Source organism: Plectropomus leopardus, chromosome 3 (assembly GCF_026936395.1).
Source record: "Plectropomus leopardus strain MGB_pleo_1.0 chromosome 3, ASM2693639v1, whole genome shotgun sequence".
Classification (NCBI taxonomy): domain Eukaryota; kingdom Metazoa; phylum Chordata; class Actinopteri; order Perciformes; family Serranidae; genus Plectropomus; species Plectropomus leopardus.
In genome coordinates, this window is record NC_142178.1 from 17876537 (window position 1) to 17904382 (window position 27846).

The 27846-nt window shown below is 38.6% G+C and overlaps 4 protein-coding genes across 7 annotated transcripts; 2 read left to right on the forward strand and 2 right to left on the reverse strand.

Moving 5' to 3' along the window:
* Window positions 1-892: 892 nt before the first annotated feature.
* Window positions 893-9327, reverse strand: LOC148189968 (uncharacterized). Of its 2 annotated transcripts, none has more exons than XM_088075794.1 (6): window positions 9110-9327; window positions 6857-6990; window positions 4848-5800; window positions 4519-4684; window positions 4278-4406; window positions 893-2463 (listed from the first exon to the last, which is right to left on the reverse strand). In XM_088075794.1, exons 2-6 carry the CDS (start codon window positions 6972-6974, stop codon window positions 1766-1768), a joined length of 2064 nt encoding a protein of 687 aa, XP_087931920.1. In that variant the 5' UTR covers window positions 6975-6990; window positions 9110-9327; the 3' UTR covers window positions 893-1765. The 2 variants fall into 2 exon arrangements, with proteins under 2 accessions (XP_087931920.1, XP_087931919.1); XM_088075793.1 differs by having other exon boundaries at window positions 4278-4409.
* A 733-nt stretch (window positions 9328-10060) lies between these two features.
* LOC121941752 (uncharacterized) lies at window positions 10061-15293 on the reverse strand. The gene is made up of 4 exons (XM_042484618.2): window positions 14804-15293; window positions 12524-12731; window positions 11473-11733; window positions 10061-10860 (listed from the first exon to the last, which is right to left on the reverse strand). The coding sequence occupies exons 2-4, from the start codon at window positions 12612-12614 to the stop codon at window positions 10247-10249; spliced, it is 966 nt and encodes a 321-aa protein (XP_042340552.2). The 5' UTR covers window positions 12615-12731; window positions 14804-15293; the 3' UTR covers window positions 10061-10246.
* Window positions 15294-17470: 2177 nt separating this feature from the next.
* Window positions 17471-21394, forward strand: LOC121941751 (E3 ubiquitin-protein ligase TRIM39-like). Its single transcript, XM_042484617.2, has 2 exons — window positions 17471-17608; window positions 18674-21394. The coding sequence occupies exon 2, from the start codon at window positions 18676-18678 to the stop codon at window positions 20311-20313; it is 1638 nt and encodes a 545-aa protein (XP_042340551.2). The 5' UTR covers window positions 17471-17608; window positions 18674-18675; the 3' UTR covers window positions 20314-21394.
* On the forward strand, window positions 17476-27764 carry LOC121941750 (uncharacterized). Of its 3 annotated transcripts, none has more exons than XM_088075795.1 (11): window positions 17476-17608; window positions 24770-24938; window positions 25109-25259; window positions 25357-25630; window positions 25717-25888; window positions 25977-26053; window positions 26171-26351; window positions 26479-26727; window positions 26839-27010; window positions 27328-27434; window positions 27564-27764. In XM_088075795.1, the coding sequence occupies exons 2-11, from the start codon at window positions 24866-24868 to the stop codon at window positions 27689-27691; spliced, it is 1584 nt and encodes a 527-aa protein (XP_087931921.1). In that variant the 5' UTR covers window positions 17476-17608; window positions 24770-24865; the 3' UTR covers window positions 27692-27764. The 3 variants fall into 3 exon arrangements, with proteins under 3 accessions (XP_087931921.1, XP_042340550.2, XP_042340549.2); XM_042484616.2 differs by lacking the exon at window positions 17476-17608 and adding an exon at window positions 23294-23875 and having other exon boundaries at window positions 24773-24938; XM_042484615.2 differs by lacking the exon at window positions 17476-17608 and adding an exon at window positions 23295-23875.
* The last annotated feature ends 82 nt before the right edge of the window (window positions 27765-27846 follow it).

A 27846-nucleotide genomic window follows, 5' to 3' on the forward strand; every position in this document is an offset into this window, starting at 1 on the left:
TTTCATAGTTACATTGGTAATCAAATGCCTCAGTGATTCAAGATACTGAATTGAGGTTGCTATATTGGTTTAAAATGTCTCCTGTAGACTAGCAGAATGTACTGCACATATTGCTTGCCAGTGTTGGGGAGCAACTAGTTACATGCAATTACAAAATAAATAGAATTGTAATCACCTGGAGATACTGAGAAGAAATATGTAATGCAAATACAGTGACTAATGAAAATAGCGGTGATTACAAAGAGGTTACTGTGGGTTTATATGTAGATTATAACATCTATTCTGTTGCTTTGCATTTTTTCGCCATGCAAGAATACCTTCTTTTGCCATAGCCTATTTCTGTGCATTTTTTAAGCTTTATCGCCCAGTTAAAAACATGTTTAAATAGTTGTCTCAGTGTGTTTTGATTCTTCTTTTCTACACGTTCGAGCAGGTTTTGGGCAATCATACTGTTAGTACAATGGGATCAAACACATGTAGGGTTGCATGCCAACCCAAGATGGGTAAATTATTTTTAGAGATGACTTCTGCTTGCTCCAAAACATCTGGCATGCATGGTAACCCTCAGGCAGGATTGATTTAAAGTGAGAATAATTAGATCTTTTAAACTGACTTACATTGAAAACCTACTAAAATACTATTTGGTTTAATATCAGTGCTAATACCATCTTGATTTTCGGTATATCAGAACCTTTTTGGTCACGTGTCTACAGTTGATGCCTTTTAACAGTGTAAAAAAAGTACAAATACAGTATATAAATACGTTAATAAATACATAAATGCATCAATAATTCATATGTTAAATATTCATTACTTTTTGTACATATATTTGTACCCAGACTAACCCTCATAAATTAACTCTACAGTAAGAAACCCCCAAATACAACCAACATTAGGGTTTTTACTTTTATTGTTCAGTATGACATGTCTCATACAATTAGACAGAGGCAGCACTGGGCAAAATTTACCATCTACATGGCTTCAAATATTTGCCTTTTGTATCACAGCCTTATAGGATGACCTTTATTCACAATGGTTACTTGGCCTTGAAGAGCTGTCTAAACCAGGTGAACGTTATTCATGATTTGGTTTTAATAACATAAACTGAGATAAAGACTGATCACCACTAAGGCAAAATTGTTTTGGCAAAAATAAATCAGTCCCATTTCTTCATTACTGGCCAAAATATTTCGGATAGTCACTTAAATCCAAAAGAATGACTTTCAGTTTCACCTGATTCGACTGCTCACTGGCCATCTTAGCATCTGATACAAAAACATTATTACTCTTCCATCCAATTTCCACATACACGATTAGTTTGAATGACAAATACTGCATGGAAAAGTGTGAAATCACAGACCTTAAATGAGTCATTTGTACTACAATAAATACTCTAAATGTGAGGGCAATACTTTGATGCAACTAACGTAGGTAAGAGTGGTAAAAGAGAGTAAATATGACCTCTAAAATTTACCATCTAAACAGTTTCCAAAATCTTGAAAAAAGAAGTGTTTGGTCATTTTGTGTAAAACTGTGTTGTTAGTTGCTGAACATCACCTAACACTTATGTGTGTGTTAATTTCAGGGAGTTAAATATTTTAGCTTTAATACTTTTTCGTGAACCACCACATAAAATTTGAATGACGGTCTATTCACAGAGGTAGTCCTTTACTTTCTCCTGTCTCAGTTCATGTTTTACTGCCTAAAATCTTTTGTCGTTATACTACTACTGATAGATATCTCAACGGTTTATATAAATACATTATCAGCCATTTTTGTCTGTTATACACATATTAATTGGAGAGTTATCGTCACTCTGTAATAAATCATCGTTCCTCACACTGAATACAGACACCTCCTCAGTGAGAATCTGCTCGTGTTTCCGTTTGTGGAGCCTCAGGCTCTGTGAGCGGCTGAAGCCTCTCCCGCAGATGTCGCAGCCATACGGCCGCTCTCCCGTGTGAAGCCTGAAATGGTTCTTGAGACTTGAAGCTCGTGTAAAACTCTTTTCACACTCGGGACAGTCAAACTTCTCCCCAAAGTGGATTTTCTCATGTTCCCTCAAGCGGCCAGACTGGTTGAAGCTCCTGTCGCACACAGAGCAGTGGTAGGGCCTCTCTCCTGTGTGTGTGAGCCGGTGTCTGTTCATGGCCCCCGAGTGGGCGAAACTCTTCCCGCAGTCCGGGCAGGAGAACGGCTTCTCTCCTGTGTGGACTTTCTGATGACCTTTGAGTTGACCTTTCTGCGTGAACTGCTTCCCACACAGAGTGCACTGGTAAGGTTTCTCTCCCGAGTGAATTCGCATGTGGATCTGAAGAGCTGACATCTTGTGACAGTCTCTCCCACAGAGCCCACAGCAATAAGAGCTCTTTGTCAGATTTTCGTTACACTGTTCCCGCCCTGGTGACGCCGGAGGACTGGTTTTATCACTGTTGGAGACATGATCAGGATCCTCTCCAGACACTGTGGAAACATAAATGAAAAGTTGAAATATGCCTCTTTGTGACACAGAAGACAAAAAAACTTCAAAGTCAACAATTCTGCCATATGCACAAGACATAGACGGGAGTGAAATGCCGTTTCTCCCAGACCCCCGTGTAAACAGACAAGTACACAAAAAAAGAACGGAAAAAGTATAAAAACTAGGTAAGTGCTAAATAAAAGTAATACAATTTCAGTTAAAACTTCAAGTATAGAGTAGTAATGTCAAGTATAAATTGGGATTGGCAAGTTATTTCTATTATGCAGTTAATGATTATTGTGCAAATGGGATGAATATTGCAAATATAATTCATGATTAAGATGTAATGAATAGTGTATTAACCTTACTCCATTACTACCATGCTGTATTAACCCTTCTGATTGTGAAGGCACTGCTCACTGTGGTATCTAACATTATATAAGACTGAAAGGATATCAAATAAGACAAAAACAAACGATCCGATGATCAGCCTTCATATCGTTTTTGTGCTGTGTGAGCGTCCAGTTCAGGAGTTAAGTGTGTGTGATTATCTTAAGCAAGTACAATAAAAATGTCTCACACACAATGTCTCACTAAAGTATGGACATGCACTTGTCCCACCTTAAAAAAAAAGTCCACAGTAGCAATGTTCATTTTACTGCTACCTCTAAAAGCTCATGTTCAGTGCCTGATGCAAAGCACAAAGGAAGTGACATGTTCATATGTTGGTTTTTATTTTAGGACCATGATCATCTCACTGAAATAGATACATCAAAGTGCATTTACAGAAAATGCAATATGACACAGTTTGCTAATAATTCCCTAAAAGAATCTTTTTTTTGTAACTGTCAAACTAATCATGGATTATTCTATAAACCATGTGACTTATATATATTTCTAAGTAGCTTAAAGAAGAAACACAAAATCACCACAAACCACAAATGCAAGGTTCCCATTTTCAAACCAGTGAGCCAGACACACCAAAGAGTCAGAGTGAAATGAAAAACGACACAGTCCACTTTCTATCATTTAGAATATCAATATAATAGAGAGTGATGGCTGTTTCTCTAAGAAACCACTTTGGGTTGTTAGACAATCACCACACACAAAGGCAGCTTTTAAAGAGCACATTAACCAGACATTAACCTCATTGACTTGAGCTACAAATAATGAAATCTGCCAACGACAGTTATCATTTTCCACACTACACGCTACACTTTTTCCACTGAATTTTAAATGAGGGAAAACTCGCAAAAAACACTGTCAGCTGACCGACGCTGTGTACACGTCTCTGCAGTAGATGAGTATGCCCTTCTTGTTTCTGTTGTGTCATGTTCAACACCACGAGCGACCCCTAAGACAGGTTATTATACAGTATAAAGCTGATTATTATGATTTCACATGTCTTCTCAGAGAGGAAAACATCTTTCTGTTGCTTCTACCTTTGTGATGGAAAAAAATATATAGCCATGTTTCTGTTCAGGGGTTTCAGTGTGGAAAGACATTTATAAAAAAAACAAAAAACTATGTGTTCACACACAAACGCTGTTTTTACAATTGCCCTGCTTAGTGCGGGTATACCAGAAAAAAACAAGGGAGTAAAACAATTAAGGAGTGAACAAAAAGGACGCTGAGCTTTTTTCTTTTGAATTTTACAAGGTAAATAAAGAGAAAAGAGTAGAATGAAATTACTGAGAAAAAACGTGTTAATCAAGTTGTTAAATGAAGCTAGGTCTCAGTTAATAACTGTAGTAAAAGTGAGCGATGGTAACATTATATCTAATGTATTTGCATGCATGTAAAATCATTTCCTTACTGTTCACAAGTTCCTCTTCTTCCTCCTTCACTGTAATCCTAATTTCTGTGTGGCTTTCCTGATGCTGCTCTTTAGCTTCCTCCTGCATGGTGCAATCCTCACTGCCAGACACCCGGTCAGGAGCTTCCTCTACTGGGGGACACACAACAACCTCTAAATATTAAAATCATCATCAAAGGCATTCACACTTCTTTAATTACATTAAAAAAAAAAGGAAATCTGAAATCTCATGTGTCTGTACCACACAAAGGTTCCTCTTCTTCCTCCTCCTTCACTATTACATTCATATGTGGACTGGACGCGACGTCCTCTAGCCTGTCGTCTGGCTCGTGCGCTGCTTTGTCACAGTTAAGACCGTCTGAGGAATGAGACTCAAATGGACTGAGCAAACTCTGGCTGTCACACACCTAAAAGAACAGTTTAACAAGAACAAATGGAGGCACCAGTTTTGTTAGAAGGTTGTAAAGAACTTTATCTATACATGTAACAGGAAAAAAAATGAACGTCGCAATATAACTACCACAAAAAAACACTACGACATTCTTTAAAATTGCTGTTTGTTGTTTCTACCTCAGAGCTGATGTTGTTGACCAGGTCTTGCTGGGATGATTCACCCACTGCAGCCTGGACTGGGTCTGAGAGGACACCTGTAACGGATCCATTCTTGCTCTGTGTGCACGACCTTTTGTGGTTTCTGAGAGTTCCTGCCAGGGAGAAATGCCTCCCACAGTCCTTGCAAGTGTACGGCTTTTCTCCTGTGTGAATCCTGGTGTGCCTCCGGAGCTCTCCTGGAGCTACAAAAGACTTATCGCACTGTGTGCAGCTGTAGGGTTTTTCTCCCGTGTGAGTCCGCATGTGTGTTGTCAGAGTCCACTGCTGTGCAAATGTCTTACCACAGTCGGAGCAGTGGTAGGGTGTAATGCCGGTGTGGAGACGCTCATGTCTCACAAGTGTGCCAGACAGGGCAAATCTTTTTTCACAGAAAGAGCACTGATAAGGCCTCTCTCCGGTGTGAGTCCTCTGATGATCTCTCAACTCAGCTGCTGAGTTACAGCTCTTTTCACAGTCCGAACACGGAAACTTCTTCCTTGTAAAGCCCGCAACAACCTCAGAGTGCATCGCCTCTAAGTGAGTTTTCAGATGCCAATGACGGGAAAAGCTCTTCAGGCAGATGGAGCAGTGATACGGCCTCTCGCCAGTGTGTGTTCGCCGGTGCAACCTGAGCTCACCCTGACTGGCAAATCTTTTCTCACAGAAAGTGCATGGGAATGGCTTTTCCCCGGTGTGGACCCTTTCATGGATCATGAGCAGCCCCTTTTCTGGAAATCTCTTCTCACACATGGAGCAGGGGAAGGGCCTCTCTCCTGAGTGAGTACGTAGGTGCCGCTGAAGTTTAGAGGCGTAAGGGAAGTCTTTCCCACATACTGAGCAGCTGTGAAGAGATGGTGGTTTTTCATTCTCGCTTTGATCAAATGTCTTTGAGGGAGCCTCTGCATGTACAAGGCCAGGGATAGCGCCCTCTCCTGTGTGAACAGAAAGATGGGAAAACATTTCAATAAGGGGGGAAAAAAAAGACGAACAGCGATGTTGATGGTGATCAGACATGTAGAACAATACCATACACTGTAGGTCAGTATGACATTGAGACCTTAGCCAATACCCTGATCATGGTATTAGAATCGTAATTGGGAGAGAAAAAGTGAAATCATAGCATCTTTACTCTGTGTGCGAGATGTCAAACCTGGTGCATTCAGGTACCTTCATGCATTCACATCTCAGTCTAACACAGACCTATCATGCTTTGCAGGGCATGCATAAAGGTGCCACTGGATGTTTATGCTGACTTGGTATAATACATTCATAGAACAAATACTGCACTGCAACAGTAGCTCTGAGTCTTTTTTTTTTTACTTTAGACTTAATATACATTTATTAACAATTTAGAGTATCTCCTAAACCATGCAACTAAAACTTTTGGTGAGTAGTCCATCAAGTAATTGCAAATATTCTTTAATCCATGGCAAAAATCAAACCTCCACAGCTGATATTTTTATTATTTCTATTTATAGTTTTCCCACTTGGGTAAGATGAATATACTATCGTTGTATTTATGTCAATTGGTGTTGGTCAGGTATAGAAGTTCCGAACAAAATTATAATTTTTACCAACTTAAGTTCAACATTACCATGTTGGTTTAGATGTGATGTGGCCACAGTTACAGGATGTTGCACTGAGGTCACTGCCAATGCAGTTTTAGGTCTTTAAAGTTAAGTTAAAGTCTGTGTTAACTCCCTGGTTAATGATCATATTTACAGACAATTGCACCCGGGTGTTACAGGGGCTGAAAATAAAAATGGAAAATCCATTTGTTGCAATAAAACAGCCCCACATCACATATTACCTCATTAAAAGTTAAGTTTTAAAACTACTCCTTCAGCTGTTTATACAATGATAACTTCAAGTCAAAATATTCAGTTTTGCAAAATTTCAGGACTATCATATTGAATTGCATTAAAATGTAAAGGGGGCTCTATTTTGCAAATCAATTTTCATTTTAATGTTACAATTTATTTGCTTACTGAGATCTGAAAAATCCACTTCTTCTCCATCTGAATTGATCAGGCCTCCAATTTCCTGCTGATCTTCCTCAGCGAGGATCACAGCTGGCCCAAAGTCCTCTGGGTTTTCAGAGCCCATCTCTCAAATATACAACCTTGAACAGGTGAAAAATAGAGAGTAAGTACACAGACATTCAAATACCAAGTTATAGCAATGGACTGAAGAGTTAAACACGGTCAAACGTTTCACAGCTGTGACAGACATTTGAGCAAACACTTCTGTTGCTGACTCTGTAGACTCTGTATTGGTGTATCATAAGTATAAAACTAATCTAACATTGGATATGCTTGAAATAATGCTAATCAATCTACACAAGTCTATTTATTATATGTTAGCTTTAAAAATAAAGAAAAACACATACCACCCAGTGTTTGACTTAGCTGAGGTGCTGGAGCTATAAAACTATCAAAATGAATTTTTAAAAAAACATCCACACACTCTAATCTGTGTTAAATGATAGACAGTGACTTTAATCAAACCAACTGAGTCAAACCCGAGTGTGAGACTTCCTGCTTATTTCAGCCTTCATTTTCTAGATTGTGTTCTGTAGTTCATTACGGAAATATGAGGCTGGCCTAATTACAAGATGGCAAAATCATTACATAGAAAAATGATTTACAAGACTTCAATATTAAGGTCCTAATCACGACTGTGCAAAAAGTGACCCAACTTTCTAAATTATGTGTCATTATTTATATGCATGCAGGATGTTAAAGAATGATGTACATGTCATTCATCGTCCTAATACTTCTAGGTTGTTATACATAATAATAAACCATTTCAATGTTAGCAGCAAGCCTGCCTTGCTAGACAAATCTGATATTCAAATCAATACAATTTCACTTAATGAATTTGTTAATCTATCCCAGATATCATATTCAGAGTTCTTTTAACACAGACTGTTGCTGATGGTGGTGTGGTTTACATTTTACACAATATTTAGGGGCTGCACTTTATTATCAGAGTAGGGGGTGACTGGGGTGTGACTTCATTTTATATACACACACATTATGTGTGTGTGTATGTACAAAATGACACTCCCTGGAGCTGCATATACTTTTCCTTGAGCCTCCCCAAGTGACAGTAAAAATGCATGACCCTCCCTCCACCATAAATAGAAATATAGTTTCTGGCTATGAGAAATGGTGTGATTTTGAAGATTTTTAAAGAAAACATGCCTTTCAAACCCACTTGTGATTTGGTGGTTCTGAGCTGACTTGAACCTCCCCCATTTCTGCACCACCCCTTCCCTTCTCTGTGACAAACAGTATTTTATTTGATTAACTTTCAACCCAGGTGTGATATGCTGTGATTGCTGTGATCAGTTATGAAAATTATCCCCAAATGATTCATGCAGTGGCTGTTATTTTTATTCCATTCTGGCTTAAGATTTTCAGCCTCTGAATCACTTGGGGGATATTCTTGTCATTTGTCCCCCTTAACAGGAATCAGCTACACAACAGTACCTCCACTCTGAAAGACATCCATTGTCCTGCTCAAGGACACTTCAGCAGGGCGGATGCTTTGTTGTGACAGGGGTTTGAACCTGTCTGGGCCTGATGGACAGTCGAAAAGGAGTTGTCCTGCAAATTTACTATATAACAAACTATGCAGCAACACCACTGCCTATGCACCTGATGTGTGTGTACACTATAAAAACACTTTGTGTTGAAGTGGTTTGAATGTCAGGGGAATACCTCTTTTCGTGCATCTGCACTGAGTAGCCCAGTTAGCCCAGTAGCATTAGCTTGATGGGACTCATTTTTGCTCCATCCCTGTCTCACATTAATTGTGATTTAAGTTAGGCAGCAACCTAACTGACAAACCTGTTGGTATCTATAGTGACATAACCAAACCCATCATGTCAGCAGCACCCTGCAGCACAGACCCCAGTGTTTGACCTCTGAATAAGATGTCTGGGTCGTCGGTGACCAGCGCTTTGGTCAACGACCACCTCTGCCTTAGAGGAAACTGTTATTAGCCAGCTAGCCACTGACATGGCGTTACCTAGCCTCACTGATATTAGCAATTAGCTCGCGATTCCCCCTTTAAGCCACAGACGCTGATCAGCAACATCAAAAAAAACGGTCCTGATAGCTTAACAATCAAGTCCAATGTGAAAATAACACCTTACATCTGCTGCAAATTTGACCGCTTGTGTAACACTTGCTAATTCAGCTAGCTAACAACAGACAATAGACATTTTGACCAACCTCAGCATTGATTTTTCCCTCAGGTAAAAAGTAGTCGCTCGACAGAAGTTTATTGAGACGACTTGGCAATATTTCTATTTCTCTGTCATTTTCATGCTCTGTACGCTCAAACAATGTGTCAAATTAATGCCACCTAACGGATAAATTCAGGTAAATATGCGTTTGGATTTGATGATAACCTTTCTAGCTTTAGCTGCTAACCACTTACAGTAGTGTCGGGACTTCCGGTCGACTTTTTTTTATCACCACAATAAAAGCCGCACTAATATAATATAATATATTTTCTGCAGCTTTCTGAAATCATGGGTAAATATCTAGTTCAGTTATACTTTTACGTTTACTCTTACATTTTAATTAAAAATAATAATAATAAAAAACAAACATTCTTAATAATATACAAATAGGAGTAATAAAGTGTATAAGGTGTGGTGTAATAACTACATCAGCTATTATACTTGATACATGTGGTGGAGTGTAACTATGTATATTTACTCAAGTACTGTAATGTCACTTATGCATGCTTTGCCCATGCTTGTACTTCACTTGAGTATTTGCATTTTACACTAGTTGATTCTACTCCACATCATTTCATAAATATATATTTCTCACTCCACTAAATCTGACACTGTCATAAACCTTTTAACATTAAAAATAAATATATGCTTATGTCACAGTATACAAAGTATACCATTATCCTGTTGAATGGTCATGATGCTTCAATGCATTCATTATCTTATATGTATGTATTAAACAAAAAAGAAGCAACAAGCACATATTTCACAGTTCAAGCTTTTGTTTTTGCTTAGTTCTTTTTTGCCAAAAATGCAGTAAAACCTTTTTCCCCGTTTAAACAAACAGCGATATAAACTGTGATCTGTGGAGTTATATTATTGGATAAAAACTCAATGGTCAAGGTCAGGTGAATGACAAATAGAAATGCACATAATGAAATATAATGAACAATGTCATGACTTTATTGAATGCTGTATAGCGCATACATGTACATGTACATGTGATTAGTAATCATCACTTCAATTAGTTGAAAGTTATTTTATTCCACATTGTAATATACATTCATTTTTTCCTTTGTTATCTTCTCAGACTATTTTATTATGAATTCCCGGTCATCATTATTGATTACTTGCCTCCAACGGCTTCTTGTTTTGGTCTCCCCAATGGTTTTGTTTGAGGTTTCGGCTTCTTGTCATGAATCTTCAGATGCGCTCGATAACCTTGCGTGTAATAGAAGCACTTACCACATTTGTCACAAGTATACGGTTTCTCTCCGGTGTGAACTCTCAAGTGAACTTTCAGAACAGACGCTTTGGAGTAACTTTTCCCGCAGATTGAGCAGAGGTGAGGCCGCTCTCCTGTGTGGGTCTTGATGTGTACCTTGAGGTGGGAGGATTGTGAAAAGGCCTTCCCACACTGATCACAGTGGAAATTCTTCTCCCCAGTGTGCGTCACTTGGTGTTTTTTCAGAGAATCCGCTGTGGCACAAAACTTTCCACACTCTGAACATTGGAAAGGTGAATCTCCTGAGTGAACGCGCATATGTATTTTGAAGTAATATTCAGTTTTGAATGTCTTGCTACAGTCGGGACATGCGTAAGGCTTTTTGTGACTCTGGCGGTGTTCCTCCAGCTGTTGCCTCTGAGGGAAGTCCATGCCACACTCTCCACATACATAAACTGTTACATGAGATTGTTTTGGGCGACTCTCTTGGACTAATGTCCAATTTGGTAGCTCTCCTGTAAGAAAAACAAAGAAATTCATATTTATTAATTTTCATACAGTTCTGCATTGGTAAGGCATTGTCACATCAGCATTTATGACGTTCATATTTCACTGCAAAATCAACTTAAATCGATGAAATCACTCCAGTGGATTTTCTGGCACAGACCTTTTATTTTGAAGAGCCGTTTGTGTTTATTTTTGCAGTGTGTTTTACTTCTTTGTGTTCTCAGCCAACATATTGTTTACATTTTGTAAAATTAAACTGAATATGTTGTGATTTATTATGTGGTAGGTGAACTAATTACTAAATCTAGACCCTGTGATTGGACCAGCTGGGAACCACTGCTTTAGAGCATAGCTTACACAAGTTCTCCAACATCAAACGATTATAATTTCGACAAATAAATCCAAAACAACACTTTATAGCATAGCAAGACTTTAGAAGGAAGCACAAGATCAGATGGATGTAAAAAACCCAATTAGGATACAAGTTAAGATAAGTAAATTATGATTTCACTGAAAAACACATGACAAAAGCTTTCCACATGCATCTACTTTTGGAAGAAAAAAAAAAGAAAACAAAAAACGTTGAATTAAAGACAAAGGAGCTTCTTGTTGCCTCTGACCTCTGTGAACTTTCATGTGCGTTTTGAGGTTTCCACTCTGCGTGAATCCTCTCCCACATATGAAGCACTTGTAAGGTCTTTTCCCAGCGTGAATGACGAGGTGTCGTTTCAGAGCGGTGTTGTCGGAGAAAGCTCTCCCGCAGGTCGGACAGTCATACTTCTTGAGTCTGCGACGCTCCTGGCATTGCCCCTCAGACGGCTTTTCCTGAGGCTGTTCATGGGAGCTGCCGTTTTCAGGTTCTGGTGGTATTAAGGTTTCCTCTGAAAGAAAAAAAACATATATAAGACATAACATTTCTTAGAGAAAATGTAGTAAGCTGCTCCAATATTAGCAGGTCTGATTTATCATCTCATGGCAAAAGAAACAAACTGTAAACGCGACGCCTGCAAGTTAATATGGCGAACAAAGTGGTTAGCAAACGGTTGCTTATTTAAAAATCCAGCAGACACAGAGAAACATCAGGATTCATTCAGAGTCGTGTTTCTGCATACCTGCCTGAGAAAGGTAAGTTAAGTAAAACTCACTCTCCGTGTAACTCTGTTTTGGTCTCCATCAACTCTTAAAGGAAATATCTTTTCCCTCAGAAACTAAAGAGCTTTTCTGTTGAAACCAGCAGACAGTAAACTCTCTGCTCTGTGGGTTCATCACAATGAGCAACAATATAACGCACATGAAATTTTATGCAGTGCTAATAAAAAAATATTGATTGGTGCAGCTTTATGGAGTGAGTTTGTTTTTATTGCCTTCTCTCAAATAAAACTGCACCACAAAGTTGATCTGTATTGAAATAAAATTACGTTATTTGAGTTTATTTGTTTGTCTCTTCATTATGTCACTAAATGATGAAGACATGTTTTGTTTCAGGCTTACTGCTGGTGAATTTCTTGCTGGACTATAAATACCTTTGAAACTAAGACAATATTTTAGTTCAAAGCTCAAACTGAGTTTCATGTGGAATCTGTACAGCAAGAAAGAATAGATCATTTCAATCAAATCTGTAAAAGTTGACTGTATTTACACACAAAAAAACACCACTCCAGTAATACTCACCTGTGCGTTCTGTTACGTGATCCCGGTCCTGTGTTTCCGGTTTGTCTTCTTCGTGGTGATTTATCTCTGCACCCATCTCGTTCAGGTGCATTTTCTCTGGTGTGATGTGATGTGGGAGGCCGAGCTCAGAGGGTGGCGACACAGACGAAGTCCCAGAAGACCAGGAGGGCTGCTCCACTCGACAGCTCTGTTTAAAGTGCTCCCGACCCTGAGATCACAGGAGGTTATAATCAATCAATCAATCAAGTTCTTTTTTTTAAGACTTGAATGCAGTTGCCATTTCTTTCTTTAACAGAATGATTACAGAGGGACATCACTTAATAAACAATACTTAAATTATTAGACTATTATTTTTCAGGTATTTTCAAAAGGCACTCAACAGATAAAGATCACAACGGATATCGTCTTATAAAAACAAATCTGCCTCAAAACATAAGTACTGTATATCAATTATGCAACTGAATCATAACATATCAAATATAAAATTAATCTGCAGTGCTCACAGTGGTGCCCCCAAGGGGGGCCGTGGGGGACCGTGGTCTCCCTTAAGGCAACATTATTTTGGCTGACTGTGCTGCACTCATTTTCGTAGCTAGCATGAAGGAAGTGGTATCTTGTGAAACTAAACAGCCTAAGGTCTTCACCATGTCAGCATCGCTTGTTTAGATGGGGGCAAAATAACACTCCAAAGTTAGACTACAAATTGGTGAGGGAATATCTGGCCATTTAAAAAAGGGATCCCTTGAACTCTCACCTTAAGATATTTGAATGAAAATGGGTTCTACGTGTAGCCAAGAGTCTGCCCTAAACTCGAGAAGGCTTGTTTTCACTGAATAAGGTACAATGTACCAGGTAGATTAATTACTAAAATTAAAATTTGTCCTTGAATCTGCTAGCTCTGAGTTAAAGATGATTTTTCGTTCCTTACAATCAATGTGCTCCTTTAAAGAAAGCTGTATGTTTGTCCTTTTGAGGAAAAAAAAAACCAGTCTATAAGAAAAAGGGATCTCCTAACATGTATACGTACAACACATTAAAACAAGATTGTAGAGGAACTCAAAAAGGTAACTGTATTACTTTATGCACATCAGATAATAAGTAATATTAACTGTAAAATAAGAAACCAAAGTACATCAGTTATGATTCCTTAAATCTCCACACTGACAGTTTTCAACCAGCTTGTATACTTATAGAGCATAGAGGATTTACTAAAATGCAGTTTTGGTTTATGGTTCTGGTGAACCACTGCCTGATTTTCAGTGTCCCATCTGGCGTCCCTGGATTTGTTGCTGCAAAATGTGAGCAAACTGTTCAACATATGTCCATTTTTGAACCTCGATGAAGGCCAAAATGTGGCCTGCAAGAAATTGGCTTAGGTTTGTGTTTAGCTGAGTTAATTGCATGAAGAAATGTGCACCCACTACCAGCCAGATCATCGATCGTAAATGTGCAGAAATATTAGTCTGATTGGCCCAGTAGTTTGACAGATATACACAAGTGTTTCACCTATATGTATTTAGCAGCGTTGCTTTGTCTCTCACTAAAATTTGTATGATCCCGTTTGAATTTTGCCATAAATGCACATATGATCTTTGTCAAATCAAATTATCATTTTACAAGTCAAGAAAGTCAGTTTGTCGAAGTACCAACCTTTTTTATATGACACTGCAAACAAAACATATGAAAAACAGAAAGACAAAACAAAAAGAATCATGCAGGACAAACTATATACAACTATTTACATATGTACATATATCAACAAAAATCTAAACCAAAAATGTTAAACAAATTACAAATGTCCAGCGCTTTCTCAGCTTTGCTGTCTTTCAGTCTGTGTAATATTTGAATGTTGTGTTCTACTGTTACTATGGATTCTTGTGTTTTGAGTCAATTTACATTTGTGATTGTAATATTAACCACAAAAAAATAATAAAAAATCTGTCTATCAAGTGCATTTTAATAAAACAAAAATATTACGTCTTTTCTCTAACTGAACCCTTGACTCAGTCAAAGTTTTATAGACTATTTCCATCCAAAATAATTTAACGCAAATACATTCATAAAACAAATAAAATATCATTTTGATGTCGTTATTACAAAAGATAGATTTTTTTTAAAAAAAAAATCCAAATCTATGAATTAAGCGATTACCTGATGAAAGGAGAAATTAAATGTATGAAAATACCAATCGTCTCGCACAAAACACGTCACCAACAACAACTAGCTAGCTAGCTGGCTAGCTGGGTAACTGTCCCACACACAAATGTGACATTTACTCACCTGATGTTTTTTATCCAGCGACTAACCCTTATATCGGCTGGGAAGCGAAAAGTACCAGCAAAACACGTTGCAAGTAGGCTATGAGTAACGTTATCGTTACACAGCCGCTAACGCTAACCAACAATAACAAATAACGGCGCCGACAGCTTCACAGTGTAGTCTAACTTCTAAACAATATGATCATCGGCTGCAAATAAAACCTTTACTTGTATAACACCCGTTAACCTTTGCTAACAAAACATTTCGACAAACCTCAGCTCTGTTGCTTTACCATCAGGTAAAAAGTAACGTAAATTAGTCGATCGACTGAAGTATACTGAAACGACATGGCATTATTTAAGCTTCTTTCTCATTTCCATGCTCTTTCTATTCAAACAATATGTTACATTAATGTCACCTAAATGATAAATTAAGTTAAGTATGCGTTTGGATGTGATGATAACGTCTCTAGCTTTAGCTGTTCACCGCGTAAAGTACTGTCGGAAGTTCCGGTTAGCTTCCTACCACCACAATAAAAGCCCCGCTGTAAATAATAAAATGTAAAAAAAAATAGCTATTTGCCTACCTTTATCGAAATTAGACAAAACTTGGCCATTATGTTCATATAACAGGACCAGATGTGTCCTCGAAGTTTAATCAAGATTGCTAAAGGAACAGTCGAGTTATGGCCCATTTCCTGCTAAGCCCCGCCCATGGCGAGGTAGTTTCATTCATGGCGGCCATGTTTTTTGACCGATCTAGCTCACTGATGATAGAAAGTTTTATATCCACCTAAAGATGCTGTATACTACGTGTTGTGTTGCTCAACTCTAAATTCATCGAGTTCTATTCATTTAAGTATTTTTTAAAACAATTCAAAACGGCAGGAAATCTAACGGGTGAACCTTCGTGGTTCAAGAGGTATTTTTGTCGAGCACACTGAGTTGGACTTTTGTGCCAAATTTAAAATCTTTTGTTGTCAAGTTTTCTTTGAGTTTTTGTGTTTTTTACTCTGCATGTCGAATTCCACTGTTTTGATTCCCATCAAACTTTTTGGTAAATTACACACAGTCTCATTTGCATTCATGCCATGAATGAAATCTTGGTTAAATAGCCAATTTTGGTTGAATTTGCACTTTCGTAGGCCATCCAGGGTATGGTGATAGCTAACTAGCAGACAGTGGATCTTTTTGGGTTCCCTTAGCCTGATCTGCGTCACATTAATGCGAGAGGATAGTCAGTCAGTTATTTAAAAAAATAGATGTTACATTGTTACATTGAGATGTTACATTATTTTGAGATTTTACAGTGGGACATCAGGAAAAAAAGATTCTTACATTTTCTCTTTCCATGTCTTAGCATTTTAAGTATTTTCTGGAAAAAAAAAAAAAGTTTGATTAATGTCTTATTTTTAGATTAACGAATTCAATGCCTTTAAAACCTTCCAAGGATCTGTGGGAGCCCTGATTGTTTATGAAACTGATATACAATGTACAGCACAATCAACCCTGAGAATGAAGATGTTTGGTACAAAAGACACAAGTGAAGTGAAGCCGAGAATGACTGTACCTTATTGTCTGCTTTATCTGGGAGGTCAAGGTATCACTTACCGCCGTGATCCTGAGCTGGGCGCTGACATTAATTCTTGCTTCTGCTGGAGCACCAAAAGCTTGGTGGCCCTCTGCTGAGCTCCTGTGAGATACATCTGGGTTTTGGTCCCACAGGTTTAATGGTAAATAATGACTCAAGTTCCACACAGACGTCTGAAAAAATATACAGCAACAATGAAAGTGATGCGAGCTGTGAGGCAGCTAAGATTATTTTAACGTCTCTGCGGGATGAATCTTCTCTCACCTGGCCGTGGTTCTCTGCAGCATGATTTTTTGGTTGCCAAAGTGATGAGACCTATTTCCTGTACAAACAAATTCTATTCATTTTATTATAGCAATTGGTCAAGAGACAATATTTTAGTAATATGTAAAGCTTGTAACTTTTATTTGAAAACTTACAGAGATGATCTCGAGTAAATATTTAAACAGTCAGCATGTGTCTTGAATTATATTGTAATTTATAATTTAAAAAAAGTATTTCAACAAACAGTGTTTACTGAGGACATATGTTTTTATATTCCTATGCTGACAGGTAATTGCACAACTATACAACTACACTGATTTGAATAATTCTCACTTCATCTCTCAACACAGATTATTAAATGTCATACAAAGCCACTTTTCATTTTGGAATAAGTGCTTTAGTTTAACATAATCCACCTGTTCTGACCTGTTAAGACATATAATCGTTAAATTTAGCACAGTCTCAATATTTATGGCACTGAGAAATGGCTGCACCATGAAAATTGGACTGTGGGGACTTTAAGAGGTGTGATCTTCATGTAGAGCAGAAAAATCAATCATAGGATCTGTCTATGGTATGTAATATAAAGTACAGTATAGGGAGGAAACGAAACCTAAAAAACATTCTAGTGTCGAATAGAGTGGAAGTTGGATCAAAATAATATCTGGCAAAGTAGAAAACAAAATAAATCTGCACACTAAGCAACTACTGTTACGGTAGTTGCTTAGTGTGCAGACTTACTTTGCCCAGAAACGAAACCTAACCAACAGAGCTGGATCAAGAGGTGGAGCAGCACCGGAAAAACAGTCTCAGCATCAAACACCAGAACTGAAAGTTCTGGTGTTCTGGTGATTTGTCAGAGTGGCAGAAACACTGCAGTCGAAACAAGTCTGTTTCTCCCTGAAAAAAACCTCAACAGCTGAGTTCATCAAGGCTTTTTCAACAACACAGCAGAGTCTCCACCAAACACTGGTGAGTACTGCTGACAATGTTAACAGTTTTAACAACCAGGACTGACACAAAACTGCAGCTCTATTCAGGCAGGAAGTTTCCACTCTTTTCATGTCAATCTGGCGTAATTGGTCACAATATGATTATGGCTTTATGAGAACAGGCCTACTACACAGTAACAAACTCTAATAACTTTAAACTGTCTCTCTGTGTCAGTTCTCGGGACTATCTTGTAAAAAAAATTTCTCCCCTAATTCCCTGCTATTACAACTGTTGAGTAAGCAGTAATGTGTGTAGGAAGCGATCAGTAAACTGTTTACTGATCACTTCCTATTTCCATACAACTTACTTTATTTCCTCAAGCTTTTTCACAACGAAAGCTTTCCAGCAGAGAACGAGAGGGAGGCTTGTAGCGTGAAATCAGCTAGAGGAAATGCAATGTGTTTGTCATTGTGACAGTGCTTTTCTTTAAAAAAAAAAAAAGTTTCCATAACATCATGTTGACCTATTCAGTGCTTTTTTTTGCCAGAGTAGCAAGCCCTAGTTTGTCAGAATGATTTGAAGCAACATTATACAACTTTTTCTTTCTTTCTTTTTTTTTTTTTACCATGAAGTAAAATCTTCAACATCATTGTCAAAGTTCACTGACTTGTTTTGGGAAGAACGGTGCGTCTGTCATTCCTACACCGGGTTCTGTACTTTGTAACTTGAGTACGTGTTCAGGCTTTATGGCACAAGCTAGCTCGGCTGTTTGGCACTGCTTATCAGCTTTTCATTTTGTTTTCTCAATGCTTAATTTGAATGCGACTGATTCTAATGTTTTCTCTCGATGGTGACAGTTTGAAGTAAAGATTATGCTCAAAGGACTGGGACAAAGAGACCAAAATGGACGTTTTTTTTGGGGGGGGGGGTTGCTCACAGTTCGGCTTGGTGGAAAACACAGCAGTTATTACTCAAAATTAGCCTTTAACAAATATCGTGTTATACTTAAAAGACCCCAAATCACACTTCTTTCTTTCAAAACAAAAAATTGAAACATTTTTTATAAAACTTAAATTTTTTTCTTTTCTTTGACACTGTGTGTAGATATGGCTACTGCAAGCTATTTGCCATCTGAAGATCAGTTTCTGTGCTCCATCTGTCTGAAAGTGTTCACTGATCCTGTCAGCACATCATGTGGACACAACTTCTGCAAAAACTGCATCGACGCACACTGGAATTCTGACGACCAGTATCTGTGTCCGATGTGTAAAAAGGTTTTCAACACAAGACCTGAGCTGCACGTCAACACTTTCATCTCTGAGATGGTTGTTCAGTTCAGACAGTCAGCTAAAAGAAAAGCCAGCAGCAGCGACAGCTCAGAGCAACAAGTGCCCAAACCAGGAGAAGTTCCCTGTGACGTCTGCACTGGAACCAAACTGAAGGCCCTGAAGTCCTGCCTGGTGTGTCTGGCCTCCTACTGTGAGACTCACTTGGAGCCTCATCTGACAGCGTCACGTCTACAAAGACATCAGCTGATCGACCCTGTGCAGAACCTGGAAGGCAGGATGTGTACGAAGCACGATAAGCCTCTGGAGCTGTTCTGTACGACGGATCAGACAGGTGTCTGCATGCTCTGCACTGTTTTAGACCACAAGGCACATAATGTTCGTCCTCTAAAAGACGAATATGATGAAAAGAAGGCCCAGCTGGAAGCTGAAATTCAGCGGATGATCCAGGAGAGACGACTGAAAATTCAGGGGCTCAAACTCTCAGTTGACCTCAGTGATAAAAATGCAGACAAAGAGACAGCAGAAGGTGTTCAGGTCTTCAATTCTCTGAAGGAGTCTTTTGAGAAACACCTGAGTGAACTCCTCAAAACTATAGAAGAGAAGCGGACAACAACACAGAAACAGGCTGAAGCTTTCATCAAGGAGCTGGAGCAGGAAATCTCTGAGCTGATGAAGAGAAGCGCTGAGCTGGAGCAGCTCTCACTTTCTGAAGACCACCTCCATCTTCTCCAGAGTGTCCAGTCCCTAAACACCAACCATCCACCACCCACCAAGGACTGGACAGAGGTCAGCATCCGTCCATCATATGAGGGGACTGTGGTGAGAGCTGTGGCTCAGCTGGAGGAGGCACTCAGGGAAAAGATGAAGAAGGTGTTTGAGGCTGAGCTGAAGAGGGTCCAGCAGTACGCAGTGGATGTGACTCTTGATCCAGATACGGCACATGCTCAAGTCATCGTGTCTGATGATGGTAAACAAGTACGGCCCAGCAAGGTTGATAGATATCTCCCAGACAATCCAGAAAGATTTTCTTTCAATCCCTGTGTCATAGCAAAACAGAATTTCTCTTCAGGAAAATTTTACTATGAGGTTCAAGTTAAAAGAAAGACTGAATGGGACTTTGGAGTGGCCAAAGAGTCGATCAACAAGAAGAGCCTCATCAAACTGAGCCCTGAGGAGGGTTTCTGGACTTTATGTTTGAGGGATGGAAATGAGTACAAAGCTCCCGCCAGCCCTTCAGTCTTACTCTCTCTGAAGTCTCGACCTCAGAGGGTTGGGGTGTTTGTGGATTATGATGAGGGTGTGGTCTCCTTTCATGATATAGATGCTGCAGCTCCTATCTACACCTTTACAGGCTGTTCCTTCACTGAGAAACTCTTCCCATACTTCAGTCCTGGTCTGAGTTACGGTAATAGGAACTCTGCACCTCTGATCATCTCTCCTGTCAAAGAAAACTGATCACTTTACTTATCTCATGTATTTGTTGATTTATAGTCAAGGAACAAATTTACATATTTACTGAGAAAACCATATAGTTTACTTTTTTCTGCAGAATCTGTTGACTGTGGTAATTGTGAGATTTTATAAATTATTATTATAATTAATATTATTATATGCATTTCTGCTGTTGGTATGTTGGTTTTTTGGAGCAAGAAGTGACCATATTTTTGGACAGTAGACTGGAGCTGTGGAGGAGCAAGACTATAGCAACGCCTCACAGACAGCTTGTCATTAAAATGGATCACTTTTCTTATTTCATATATTGATTTATTTGTATATAAGGGAACAAATCTACATATTTAGTGAGAATACCATACAGTTAAAAGTGTTTTTTTTTTTCAACAGAATGTATCGACTATGGCAATTTTGAGATTTTTTTTTCCATTATATGCATTTCTGCTGTAGTCATGTTGGACTGTAGACGCCTCAGACAAATTGTCACTAAAACAGATCACTTTTATTATTTCTTCAATTGATTTATTTTTATTCAAAGGAACAAATCCACATATTTAGCCCCCCCCCCCAAAATCCATTTACTATGGTAATTGTGAGATTTTTTTATTTTATTTTATGCATTTCTACTGGTGCCATGCTGTTTTTTTGGAGCCAGAAGTGACCATGGTTGGACAAAAGACTGGAGCACACATTTTATGTGGAGAATATCTTTTTAAACCCTTTTTAAACCCAAAGACATTTATTTCTTCTTTTGAAAAAAAAATCTGGAAATTATCTAGATCAGAAAACATATTACTAAATATTTAATTGTGCCATTGTTATACCAGACATAAAAAGTTAATGAACAAATTTAATTAAGACAATAGATGCTAATGGAATTTCTTGTTTTGTGTGAAAAGTGGTTTAGTAAATTACTGGACACTTTGGCCAATCATAATTTATTTTGTGAGTACTGGTAAAATGGTTTAAAATTCAAAGAAATCTGTAAATATGTGACTGTAAAATAAAAACTGCAAAAAGTGTATTAATGCATAAATGTATTTCTATGATTTTTTTTGCTTCATTAAAACACATTTCAACTTGTCATGTGATATCACCAAATGGTGTGGCCCATCTGACAGCGTGAGTCAGAGACACAAAGAGGTCACATATTGCGCTGATGTAAAGATGTGAGGCAAACTGCAGTCTGACTTGCTAAGTCTAAATGACCCACCAAAAATCAGGGGCCCCAAAAGAAATGCCAGGGTGCAGATGAAAACAAGAAAATGAAAGGATCAGAGCTGGAGATGAGGTTTTGGTGCAAAACAGGGGGGGTGCTTCAGATCATTTTTTAAACACTGGGTTGGCAGATCCGTTTTTTCATTTGGCTTAGAGGAGGGACATCAACTTTAAGAGACTGCATTTTATATTCAAAACTTGCAACAGAGTTTTTTAGGCAAGTTTGCTTTAGAAATTTACAAGAATTTATCATGGCCCAAAACTGTGAACTGTGGTAACTAATAATGACGGGAGGGTCATACATTTTGCCCCAGCCATCCCACTATTCTGATAAATAAAGTACAGCTCCTTACCATTTTTCAAAACAGTGTAGTTACAGTACAGTGTAGTTGTTAATATTTCTGTGGACGGGGGTCCCTATACAGTCTTGGCATTGCGTAAGTGGGTGTGGATGAGGGGCTCGCTTTGGGAAACTTTGTGCCCCTGTCCAAAATCCCCAATGGATGGCCTGTGTGTGAGAGCTCCTGGCTGTCTGTGGTTTGGAAGACATTGAATGGCAGATGACCGGTGGGACGGTGGGGGATAACATAGTGGACACAAACATAATGAGGCTGCTGAACAAGAGAGGCATCCACCATACACAGAAACAGATAAACAAAATAAAGGCATGACCAGGGATTAACCTGTGTTGGATGGTTTGGTTTAAATTGATAAAAGAAGAGGTGAACATGGGTAAGATAACTGGGGTGTGACCCTGGTCACTGGTCTTAAAGAGGTATCACTGTGTCTAATAAAATAAAATAAACTCTTCTCTGTAAGTTAAGGCACCTGAAAGTGACAACTCACGTTTAAGGTCAGATGCCTTCTGTGAATAAGGGGAACAGAAAAATGTAAGAGAGGAATTTGATGAAGAACTGAAAAATAGCTCATCTCGTTTGTGTAAAATAGGGGTGGGTGATATGGCCCTTAAAGAATATCATGATATTTCAGTTTTTTAAATTTTATTTCCAATGTTGCAATAATGATATTCTTAACGATATGCAAAATACTGAAAAATATATAGAAAATATGGGTTTTTTTAAAATTAATTTCAAGAGCATAAAACTGCCGCACAGTTTTTCTTTTGTATGTCAGCAATGTAACAGTTTGCCTTAAAATATAGAGTGAAAGGTAAGGTATTTCATGTCTTTGTACAAACTGTGATACCACAGTTAGCATGACACGCTAAAAGAGACGGAGGTTAGCTGGGTTCAGAATTGCCAGGTCGGAGGACAGAAATAAGCAATTAAAACTGTCAAAAATAGTCACAGTGACCAAAAACAAAAAAATGTGAAAAATATTCTACTACAACAATAGCCCAACATGAGGTGTGTTTTTTCATGTTTACCTTCTCTTCGCTTCTTATATATGTATGTATGTATGTATGTATGTATGTATACACACACACACACACACACAACACACACACACACACACACACACATATGAAATCTGGTTCCCATTCAAAAAAGTTAAAAACAAAAGAAAAATTAAAAAAAACTGAGCATGAACCAAAGTAATTTATCATATGTGTGTATGTATATATGCGCATGTGTTATTTAGGCGTGCATGTACTCTGTATGTATATACACACAAGGATAGTGGCATATATGTGTGTGTGTTTGTCTCTTTTTGTTGTTAATTTGGTTGTTTGTTTAATTCTTTCTCAGCCTAACTATTGGGTTGCCAATGCTTGGGTGGGAGGTTGGGGAGGATGGTGGAATTGTATTATTCATTGTTAAAATTATACTTTAATTTAATTGTACGCACACTGACAGTTGATTACAAAAAAAAAAAAGATTTGGACACCCCTGCTCTAATCGGTTTGTGATGTGAGGCAGGTTAAATCCAGTAGGTGGCGGTATAATACATTATAATATGATACCAACCACCAAAGAAGAAGAGGAAGAAGCAGCAGAAGAAAAAGAAGTAGAAACAGAGGAAACAGAAGAAGAAACAGTTGTTATTATTGTCTTTTATGAACAGAAATCATTGATAAACCTTTGAATTGAAGAAGTAGATGAGTTTCACCATGTCGAGAAGACGCTGTATTCTTCACTGCGACCGCAAATTCCCTCTGAATGGCCTCCCAAAGGAGGGAGAAGTGAGGAATCAGTGGTTAAAATTCATTTTTAACACCATCCCTCAGCAGTATAACCCCAACCTGCTCCTGTGCTCCATCCATTTCACTGAGGACTGCTTCACCAACCTGGAGCAGTTCAACTCCGGATACTCGAAGCGGTTACGCCTGAAGGATGGCGCAGTTCCCACTAAGTTGGACACATCTGGAGAGCCAGGGTCACAACCTGTGAGCAGACGTGATCAGTTTCTCATTTGTAATGTTTTAAAACAGAGTAGCTACTAAAGGCAGTGTAGTATGAAGTTGTTTATTATAGCTAAGTTGTTAGATTGCAAGATAGTTCATCAGCTGCAGACCGATTTTACCCCCCACCCCCATTTCTTTAAAGTTTATTGACACATTCAAAACATATACATACTATGGATGTATTATAGGAAGTGATGTCTTAAGCAAAATGCAAATCCTCCTTAAGAATGATGGACTTAAGAAAACCATGTTTTTTTCTGTTTTCACAGTTCCAGGCAATAAGAAATGGTGTGATTTTGCTGATTTTTAAAGAAAAGATGCATTTCAAACCTGCCAGTGGGATTTTGGTTTCAGATATTATTTAAATAAATACAAAATACTACCATGAAAAATTGCATTTTCCTCATTCAAACAAAAATAAAATACTCAAGTCCCTCACTAGTAGTTAAGTTAACCCGCCCACCCCCACCCCCGCCCACCCCTAAAAAAACAGTCCCTAACCTTAAGCACTGGGGTCACGAGTCTTTTTTTCAAATTTGTGTCTTGTGCCTTCCTTAGCACTACAGACAAAAGGTCGGCAAGACTCATCCCAGCAAAAGTTTGCTAACTTAGATGTTCAACGTGCCTTTTTCTTGGAGCTTCGTTACATGGAGGCTGTTCACTATACCCACCAGTGTAGCTGGCCCCGAGTTGGACAGCCGGGGCTGTGTTAGTATGCAATAAAAGGATATTATGTGGGTTTGTGTATACGTGTTTACGTGAGAATGTGTGGTCAGGTCTGCTGATTTTACAGGGGACAAGACTTTTTAGCATTTTAGATGTTGACTGTTTTCATATGTTGTAAAATTCATCACAATTACTTAATTTGCCTCACAGCAGGATGTCTGTGCCAAACGCCTCGCCGCTTTTAAAATCCATCATGTAGGATGCCAAACGAGCTCTCCACAAGCCGTCTCAGTGGGCACGCAGTTCATGGTATCTCAAAAGATGGTCGGCACACAGTTGTCCTGGGGTACGCTGACAGAGCGTCATGTGAGAAGCAAAGGTATATAACAGGCATGACGTGTGTTTTTTGTATTTGAGATTTGCAGCGCGCTTGAAAGTTTACTAAAAACTTCAGGATTTAATATTTCAGGGTTACATTTTTATATGCCTTTGATCATTTTATGAATTAGAGCAAAAAAATATTAATTTTTTCCCCCCTTTCGTTCAAAGGCACGCAGACAGACTTCCAAACATCTTCTACGTCTACACGGGTCGAAGGTGTCAGACTAAGCAAGAGACCTCGTCTTGAGTTGGAGGAGCGAGACGGAGACGCAACATTTAACCCCAGTGGCTCCATTGTTACAGAAGAATCAAAAACATGGTGGGTTTCAGATTTGTTACTGAGATAACAGCAGAGTTGAAAAAATGTTGGAAAGCTGAACCCAAAATGTATTGTCGTTTATGTTTTGCTATGTCAGGTTTGAGCAGAGGTCCGCGTATGGCGATACAAAATACATTGTTTTTGAAAGCTGCCTCAGTGAGCTCTTTGACACCTGTCCAGTGTGCAAGACAAAGTGTGATGTCCAGCGACGACGAATGGGTACTTTTGTGGCATTCTCTCAGCTGTGCCAAAACTGTGATTACTCCAGACAGTGGCAGAGCCAGCCTGTTGTCGGGAGTACGCCTGTTGGTAACCTTCAGCTGTCAGCAGCAACATATTTCACAGGTGCCTCGTTCTTCCAGCTGGAAAAGGTAATACTATTACCATTCACAGCATGTGAAAGTTGCAATCAGCTGACTTTTTCTACAATATTTCTTTTTTTTTCATGTATTTATAGATATGCAAGGCCATGCAGCTTCAGATTTTCCAGTATGATACCTTCAGGAGGTATGCTACGAGTTTCCTGGAGCCTGCTATTATCCACAAATGGAAGACAGATCAGCAGAGTTTTTTTAAGCAGCTACCCCTAAAGGTCGCAGTTGGTGGAGATATGCAAGTAGACTCGCCAGGTAAGCCAAAACTCTGACACGAAAGATCAAGTTTATACCTTATATTTATGTTGCAAAGTGTGCCTCCTCCTCTGGTATGTTTTCTTAGGACATTTAGCAAAGTATGGCAGCTACAGTCTGATGCACCTCGAGAGCAACACCATAATGGACCTTCAGCTTGTTCAGGTGTGTTATACTTTTTGGGATTTTTTTTTTTTTTTTGGTTTGCAACATTTTCTAACATGCTTCAGTATATTTATGCCTCTTTTCTATATCTTTGCAATTTTGTCTAACCGCCACCAGAGCAATGAAGTAGGCGGTAGTTTTCACATAGAGAAAGAGGGACTGAAACGAAGCCTAGATCTTCTGGAGTCCAATGATTTGAGCGTGGACTACATTGTTACCGACCGTCGTCCAGAGATTCAGGAGTTTCTGAGTGAACGCAATATCACACAGTTCTATGATATGTGGCGCTTTGAGAAAGGTAAATGTTCATCCCTGTATTGAATTGACATCTTTGGTAAATGTTGTCACCGTAACAGGTCATTGTCAAACTATGTCTTGAATATTGATAATGAATATTGATTTATTGCATATGTACTTTCTGTTAGGTTTATCCAAGAAACTAGACAAACTTGCGCAAAACAAGGACTGTGAGGTGTTGAAGAAGTGGCTGCACAGCATAAAAAACCACTTGTACTGGACTGCGACCTCTTCAACATCAGGGCCTGAGAAAGTAGCCAAGTGGACGTCACTGGTCAACCATATTCAAAATATACATGTGCATGAAGACCCCATCTTCCCCAAGTGTGAACATACCGACAGAGTGTCAAGGGATCCAAAGAAATGGTTCCAACCAGGTATGGAAACAAAATGTGCCTGCAAAACATCTTCAACTTCTTCTCCTGTCATAATAACAAAATCCCCAAATGGGCTGCTATTTGACAAAATGTTTTGTTGTGTTACTCAAGGGTCAGAGGCACTCAACAAAGTGAAAAAAATCCTGAACAATGAGGGAGTTCTCAGAGACGTGGAGAAGCTGAGTCACCACTATCAGAAATCATCACTGGAGGCCTTCCACAGCTTGATCCAGCGTTTCACACCCAAGAATGCAGTTTACTCTTTCATGGAAAGGCTGTGCAGGTAATAGACTTTATAATGGATTTTGTAAGTCTGGGATGATGTACAGCGAGCGGGTCATTATTGCAAAATTAATACCAACAAGGTGATGAATCATCCTGAAGGGCTTCATTTTGCAATAATGACCCATGCGCTGTACATGATTTTGCCTATTACAGAAATCAATCATTTAACACAAAATATTGATTTAAAAATGATTTCATTACTTCAGCTAAGTGTCTTTGATCAGTTTTAATCATAGACAATAATCAGTAACCAAGTTACTGATTGGTGGGAATAAACCTAAAGACTCATCCACTTTTGCATTGCTATTATTACAGGTTGTACCTTGCCGTCATGCATTACAATGAAAATGTTGAATGCAAGCAGGCATCTGCAGGACAAGCTGAATGCACCACAAAGCCTGTAAAAAGAGACCCTGCATACAGTAAGCTGTGAAATATGTTTAAATATAATACAATTATAACAGATTTAAATGATTATAGCCACACTTTAGATATGTTAAAGAAATGTGGATTCAGAAAAGTCCTTACACCTTTAACGCAATATTTTACAGATTATGTGGATGACCTGATGAAGCTCGTCTTTGATGAAGTGCTTGACGATCCAACACCATTTGTTGAGGAGTTAAAGAAAATCCCCATCCCCGAAGACCTGCCATCCCAGTATGTGACATGCCGATGACACCTGTATTTCTTTTTTGTAAATTTGCAAAAAATAGTTCTAAAAAAAATAAATCCTCATTTCTTCATTAGTATTTGTGTGCTTTATGTACCATCGCAGTTAGGTTTGTGCTGGTATTGGTGTTTCCAGGTAGTTAGCTACATAATGTAGTAATA